The sequence below is a fragment of the Ochotona curzoniae genome, unplaced genomic scaffold (assembly GCF_017591425.1).
Source record: "Ochotona curzoniae isolate NIBS_2020 unplaced genomic scaffold, NIBS_Ocur_1.0 contig_1274, whole genome shotgun sequence".
In the NCBI taxonomy this organism is placed as follows: domain Eukaryota; kingdom Metazoa; phylum Chordata; class Mammalia; order Lagomorpha; family Ochotonidae; genus Ochotona; species Ochotona curzoniae.
In genome coordinates this window covers 14,128,659-14,136,513 of record NW_024465023.1, presented here as the reverse complement: position 1 = coordinate 14,136,513, position 7,855 = coordinate 14,128,659, and the positions used below count along the sequence as shown (strand labels likewise).

Here is a 7,855-nt window from a genome sequence, read left to right as displayed (position 1 = left end):
TGAAAGAAGTCACAGGCCATTTGCAAGCGGAGGCAACCCGACAGGAAGTTGTGTGATCACAGTGTTCCCAGAGCGGGGAAGCACCTGTGTAAATGTCACAGTGGCACGGAATCCATCCTGAGCACATTCAGATCACCCCGAGACACACTGATCCCACAAGAGAGAGTAAAAAGTCAATTCCACAAGAAGGAATGAAATCTACACTATCATTTTTCCTCGTTGTATGCCAAGAACAGTTGGGTGACAAAGAAAAAAAAGCAAAATATAATAGTATTTCATCGTGGGGAGAAAAAAAAACCATGAAAGAAGGGCATGACTTTTTATGTTAACATTGGACGAGAAGTCCGAGTTACACTTCATGAAGTCAAATCAACCACAGCCCACAAGAGTATTCGGTGTTCCGTGGCGCAACGGGTGACCGTTAACTGCAACGCAGTGAAGTTATTAGTGCTACTTACATTGAAAATCATGTGTGCGTTAGTTGATGCTGACACAGCTCACTCAGAGTTAGTTATCAAACGTGAAGTTCAGCTCCCATTATTAATAACATGGTACGTTTTGTTGAAGTTTTTGCCTTTCACTTTTCTAATTCTAAAAGCCGTTCTGAAATGGCATTTTGGTGGATGAAGAAAAGGAGGTGGCGAATCAGGCCCATGGTTTCCTTTCAAGGATAACACTAATACTAAACCAGACTACAATCCAGAACTTCTACACCAAAATTAACTAGAGAGTTGGTAGTTCTCTGAAACGCGTATAACTTTTATTTATCATTGTAAATACTAAAATCACATTGAAAACATCTTAAAGTCAAGTCCAAAACCACCTACAAGGAAAAACTCGCTAGGGGTAGCCAGTCCCTTTTATTGAACCTGAGTAAACAAAAGAGGCAAAAGACATGGTGTGATGAAACTTAGGACTCAAACGCTAAATGGTTTCAAGCTTTAATAAGGGATATTAATTCCAAGTACCAAGCATGATATAAAATTCAAATTCAGGGGTTCATAATAAGCATCAAAAGCAAATTCTGTTCAATGAATCCTATCTTCGTTTGCATTTGCACAATGCATTCCGAGGAGAGTTATACTCAGGAGAAAAAAAGGTGTCCACTGAATGCATCGTGTACAAAACTGCAATTAACATTTCAAAACCACACTTAAAAAGGGAAAATACCCGAAAAGTGAACTCTATTAATAAAATTATTTTGAAACAATATTATCCTGCAGATAAAAATACATTTCTTGTATATACATGTAGAATTCTACATGAAAGACAGGATCCAGCTCCACACAAAAAGGGGCTGATCCTTGATAAAGACATCTCAGATTGCCAAACTGATGCGATTACCGTTGTAAGGAGAACTGCAAACAGGAGGAGGAAAAAGGCAGCCATAAAGGAAGGATAAAAGTTTAGTCACCTGCTCCTAATAGTGCAGAGTTGGGTGAGAAGCAGCAGATGAAAGCAGAAATAAGACATAGAAGAAGGGCAAAGAAGGCCTCAACTCTGACCGGAAGTGAATGGAGAACCAAGCGAACAGACATGATATAGTTGTAGTGAGATGCTTGAAACTAGAATCAGGTAGTGGATAGGCACAGAAGCTCAATTAAATCAGCTTAAAGTGGAATTAGACAAAGCATCCAAAATTTAATGGAGAACTATTATTACAGTGACCATAAAATTTAGCATGGTATAATCATTTTAAAAACTTTTCCAACAGCATCAAGTCACCAGAAGACCTTCACTTCAGATCATGTTCTTTGAAGCTTAACAAGTCCCCGACTGACTGGGAGAGACAGCAGAGTGCTCCAAAAAGAAACCTTGCTGAGATGTGTCGGTACCAGAAACTCCATTTGACCCTGGACCGGCCCTGGATCTTGATTCTTAAAGCTCCAAGAACTGGACCTGTTTTCTTCCAAGCAAAACAGTCTATTATTTTGTTGACAATGAACAACCCCAACTTGGGTGAGGAAGGCAAGAAGTTAAGCAAGATAAAGAAACATCACAGACACTTCATGCAAAGGTAGAGCATTAAAGTTCTTTGTTTCCTAATTAATGCTACATGCAGAAGTATCCTGTAAACTGAATTTGCCCAGCAAAAAAAGTTCTCATATCCTCAACAGATGAGAATGATTGCATTATCTGGGATCCTTGACCAATATGAACCACTTTCTGTCTCTATTTTAATAAAGACTGGGTTCTTTGTATTTTTACCCATATCCTATACTGAAAGAAAATTGAGGTACTAAATGTTTACCACCAACCAAATTAGGAACATTTGAATAAATTAACCTTACAACAAAGAAGATGTTTTTGGTCAAATTTCATAACATGTATTAATAAAAATGAATTACTGGCCCAACCAGGTTAAAATGAACAGAGGCCCTCAGAGGCTATAGAGTTTGTATACACACAAGTGAGTGTCATTTTTTTTTTCTTTTTCTTTTTTTTTTAAACCTAGTTTTATTAAATATTGCTTTTTTGGGATGTGTTTATAACAGCTCCCAAAACATATTCATGTAATGATTCAAAGCGGTCATATTAAAATACAGCTTCAATATAAAGTTTATCACAGTTTTACAGTATTCAAAAATGACAGACCTGCCTTAAAACAAAACAAAACAAAAACCAAAAAAAAAAAAAAAAAAAAAAAGACTATTACACCCAAAACATAAGAAAACAATTAAATAAACAAGTTTGGCATTTTCATAACTTTATAGTATAAAACAGATTATTAAATCTATTACTGGCAAGCGGACACTGACGTAATACCTAGTTTGAAACTGTGTCCCATTTGAACATACTATACAAGTTCACTATACAAAAAATTTGATGGTCTTTTTGATGAAAGAAGAAGTGCACCCTGAAAATTTTTGCCAGTTTATATTTAGCTCTTAAAGTTAAAAAAAAAAAAAGAAGTCCTTTTTCTTTTTTAAACAGAAGGCTGAATTCAGATTTTTGTATGTGTTGTTTTGTCTCATCTGTCAGCCTTCCTGGTTTAAAAACAATAGTGTCTATGGACGCCCACCAGGGGGCAGTGTAAGATTAGCCATTAAATCACGAACAGCTGCATATATTGTGCATTCACCTGCAACAGAGAAAAATGGTCATTAGCTATTCGCAATACAGGAAAGATGTTAACACACCGGTGGGGGAAGAGGGAATTAAATCTAAGATTAGTAAGAACTTTAAAGGTCAAAATAAAACACTAAATTTGAGCTGCCTAAACTACAGAGGATTAAGCTGTGGTTTTTAAAAATCAGATTATATTTGGTTTCAGTTTTGTTTTTCCTTTGCAAGAAAATTTTGAGCAAATGTCACTTAGGTTTGAATTTATGACAAAAGATGCCTTGACTTCTGTAGAAATACTGTAGTGATGGGTAAGCCTTTGAAGTTGGGCTTTTTATGGCTTTTGACTGCCTAAGTATTTGGGATCAAACAAAAACATCTAGTTTATATTTATGCTTTAGTTACAACGCTGGTGGTTAACTTCCAATGTTGCATTAACGGCCAGATAAAAATGTCCATGACAGCACTGTCCAATAGAACTTCTTGTGATGATGGAATTGTTGTATATCAAACATTTAAAATGCAACCAGTGTGACCAACAAGTTGAATTCAAAACTCTTCAACTTTAGTTCAATAACCATATATGGCTAGCAGCAGATACATGACAAACTACTGGAGGTTTTTTCCAAAGAATTTTAAGAAAACGGTTCAACATCTAGAGCTCAATATTAAAATCTCTGAATAAAAAAAAAATAGTGATTTCTCTAAGAAGCACTTCACAGAGGATGGAGGGACATGACGCATGTGGAAAAGGGGGGGCGGGGAATGGTGCACCAGTTATCATGAGAGTTTGCGTTGGGTGAGGGAACCTGATGATCCATCATATCAATTCCCCCTTTGCTCAAAAGAACCAAATATTCTCTCATTTCTCGTAATCGCTACAAATACCTTTAACCAAAAGGCCAGATCCCTTCTGCTAGGAACATGGTCTAAGCCTAGAGTACTCAAAGCGGGAGGACTGAAGACTTCCTGTGACACCCAGCCTTCTGGCAGAGGGTAGAATGTGCAGTGATCCTGTGAACATAAGTGCCAACCTTCTCTCCAACCACTGGAAAATTCAGGTACAGAAAGAAAAGGAAATCTAAACGTTTGCCCAGCTCAAAGGAGGGGGAGAGGGATGGAAACCAAACGACGTTCCCCAAACCTCACCAGTTTCTCCAATATAAGAAGTGATTTATGTTTCTTCTTTAAAAAAAAAAAATTTGTTCATTATTGATAAATAGAAAAACTCTCAACCCCAATAGGATCAAAACATTGTTCTATTACTTTTAAGTTCCGCAAGACATCATACACAAAACCATCTGTAAGACGGCGATGATCATCTGCGAGTGAAGGAATGGTGTCCATTAGCAAAGCCCTACTGCATGGCTACTTCGACAGTTCTGCTAGGGTTAAACTGTGATTCCTGAGGAACTAGTTTTTAGCTGAAAGAAGAGGGAAGTCAAAGGATGAAAGCAGCAAATTGTAAGAAGTAGAAGAAATGTTACAACAAAAGAAGCATACTCTACTGCCCGGTGTGTTCCTCACAAACTAACAGTGACAAGTTGTCTAGGTACAATATGTTGCAACAGCTAAAACTGTCATTTCTAGTAAACCTCTGACACTTGTAGTACTTGAAAAAGTTTCAGAGAACAACTTTTCCCTCATTGAAAAATAAAATGCTATTTCCAAATTATTCTAAAGAGGACTTCCTTAATATTAGAAATGGGCAAATTTTAAATGAAATTTCCTTGATATCAGAAATGAGCAAAACAGAAGAAAAATTCTCTTTGCTGAGCTTGATGTTTTGAAATCCCAAATTTAGCACTGCCAGGAGTTTACGTGTTAGGCGTAGGCTACTCCGGTACTGAAGGGACCTTGTTTCTTTAGAAACATTCTTGTTTCCTCGCAAATGTTCAGTTTGAGAGCTTCATTGTGCACTTGGTGAAAAGGTTCACTTGCACCCGCCTGACACTTATATAAGAAGCCCAAAAAGCAGTGATGCCATTTATATCAGTTTTTATTCTTCACAAAACATTTAGAAGATACAGAACTTTTAATGATAGTATTCTACTCATGATTGAACCATGAAATATGAGAAACCAACATGCATTTCAACTTTGTGATGTACAGAGTGGCAGGTATTGATGGTACGGCAGGAATTCACAGCCATGGAAATTTCTATCATCCTAACCTACGGCTTTGTGGCAAGGTGTGCTATAAATACAAGCTTCTGGCATTAGCAACTGGGTCAGTCCCAATAGTAAAGCACTAACAAAAATAAATTTCAGGCAGCAGAGAAATGGACAAAAATTAAGAACCAGTAAGAGAGGAAGACAGCGACAGGCAGACATTAGGAGGGTCACAGCAACCACAGCTCTATCACTAGGGCTTGGGGTGGAGTGGGTTAAGGAAGGAGAAGAGGAGAGAAGGGGTGTCTCTCACTTTTATAAACAACTTTCATAACATATATGCAATAAAACATCGTCTACCGGTCATGTACCTTGTCGTGGTGGATTCATCTCTGCAAACCTCTTCAGGATGTTGCTGACCATCATGGGAGCAGCAACAGAAGAGTTCTGCTGCCTGGGAATATCTGCCTGTTGGGTTGTACCTGAAGCCATGTCATAAATGATGGGAACTATGATACTAACAGGTTCTTGGGGAGGGACCGATGTTTTCTGTGTTAGCTGAAGCTATAGACACACAAGACACACAAAGAGAATAAAAAAAAAAAAACACGGTAAGAAAATAACTGTCGTAAAGTATCAAAGGTACTATGATTTACTATACTTTCAGATTTAAGACACAGTAAGCAAAGGAAAATATGGCAAATGACAAAACAACTGGATATTACAGTTCAGTTGCAACTGCACCACATTATTACCTGGTTCAACAAATTTCAATTATTGGTAAAGGAACCAGGATCTTAACAAACCTGAACTGACAAGGAATCTGGGCCTGGATGTGTGCAGCTAGCAAGAAGATACATTGTTATCCAAAAGTTGTTACTATTATTCTCACAAACCACTTCTTCCTTAGAAGCTCTGCACGCATGCGCCACACACACACACACACACACACAGAGATACTGGGTAACACTTACAAAAAATAGCATTTTGGATTTCAGCACCACAGCAGGCGTCCCAGGAGGTGCAATAGGGGGTGCACTGGGAGGGATCGTTAGACAAAACTGGACGTTCCATTTTAGCTGTGTTGCCTGGTCAGGGAACTGTTTTGAGGGAAAAAAAAATCATGATAAAAGTCATATCAGAATTTAAAATCATTTTCAGGAGTCTAAAAAATGAGAATGCTATTTTAAACCCAATTATTGGTAGAATATAAAATTGCTAACTCACAATTTTTCACAGAACTATACACATGAGGTTACTAACTACAAAGCTTTGTATATACTGTGTTTCCTTTCCTTCTGGCTCACTTCATTCATTCCCAAGCCTACGCATGCAGCTTGGGCAGTGGCCCTGAAACCTAGTCTCTTCTCCGCTCTCTTGCAGGGTTTCCTGCAACCCTTAACAGTCCCTCGCAGTGGCAGCCTTTCCTAGTCCATCCTTGAGCCACTGTCGCTTGGCTTGTCTACGGCCATACCGCTTCGGACAAGCCTGATCTCGCCCAGCTGAGGACCAAGACCTGGCGTTCAAGGTCCTTAACTGGTGTTCACCGAGACCTTCCAGTCAAGCCTCCAGTTCCTTTCCTAAATCAACTTTTCAGACTATAGTAGTGATTTAAAATTATACCCATGGGTGCTTTTCAGCCACATAAACATCTATTCCTTGACAAACACAAATGGATTTCTTCTCAACAAGTCATGCTGAAAGAAGACAAAGGTTGAGACAACTAGTGAAAGAACACAGCTGTCACAATCATTAACAGTAAAACCCCAACTGAAAAAAAAAAAGGAATGAGATATTTGAAGTATTCAAATCTCAACATCAGAAACATGAAAATAGAAGGACTATTTTGAAGTTGGGGAGGGGGGACCGAGAGGACAGCTCTTGGGACTCCACCTGTTTAACTGTATACTGTCACAGGAGAGAATTCAACATCCCCCCCAAAACCTGAAAAGCTGCACCCATATCTCTTTCCACACTGACAAATTTTAAATGGATCAAAAATTGAGTAGGCGATTTTAAAAAAATGACTAAACAGCATTTAAAGAAACTAGAGGAAGGTTTTGGTTTTTTTTTCCCCCCCAAACCTGGGATTAGGAACAGTCTCTCTGATAATGATACAAAACCAGGAAAGTTTCGACACCAATATTGATAAATATCATTATTTATTAAAAAGGAAATTTTGCATAGTAAAATATCCAAAAGTAAAGCAAAGCACAAATAGCAAATATATTTACAATTCACACCCCAAGGAGTTAACTTCTTTAAAATGCAGAGTTCCTACAGATAAAGAAGAGAAAGACCCAAAAGCTAAAGATTGAACAAAGCACTGCTGAGTGAAAGCAAGCATGCCCAGAAGTCACTGGTGGGAATAAAGTCAGCACAACCTCTATGAAGAACCATTCTGAGAATATCTACTCAAATTACAAGCATACATATCCTCTGTCACAGGAACTAATTCTAGAAATTTACCCTAAGATACACTGGCACATCCATAAAAAAGGTTCTTTACTTACACAGTTTCTAAAGACTAAATATCAGAAATATCCATCAAGAAGGTAGATTCTCAGCCATTTTAATGCATCCATAGAATAAAATACTAAGCCATTTTCTGGATAAGATATTTTTCATGTATAATGTGAAAAGATTTCCACAATATGTCCAGTGACTAAAGCAAGATGCGC

The 7,855-nt window shown here is 37.9% G+C and overlaps 1 protein-coding gene across 1 annotated transcript in view; it reads right to left on the bottom strand.

The window, feature by feature from the left end:
* Positions 1-925: 925 nt before the first annotated feature.
* The window catches only part of MED14 (mediator complex subunit 14), a 77,409-nt gene continuing 70,479 nt past the window's right edge, over positions 926-7,855 (bottom strand). Inside the window, exons 29-31 of the mRNA XM_040999879.1 lie at positions 6,149-6,274; positions 5,546-5,738; positions 926-3,082 (exon numbers count right to left, since the gene is read on the bottom strand). Coding sequence (XP_040855813.1) covers positions 3,009-3,082; positions 5,546-5,738; positions 6,149-6,274 — 393 coding nt within the window. The 3' untranslated portion in view covers positions 926-3,008. The remainder of the gene's footprint in view (positions 3,083-5,545; positions 5,739-6,148; positions 6,275-7,855) is intronic.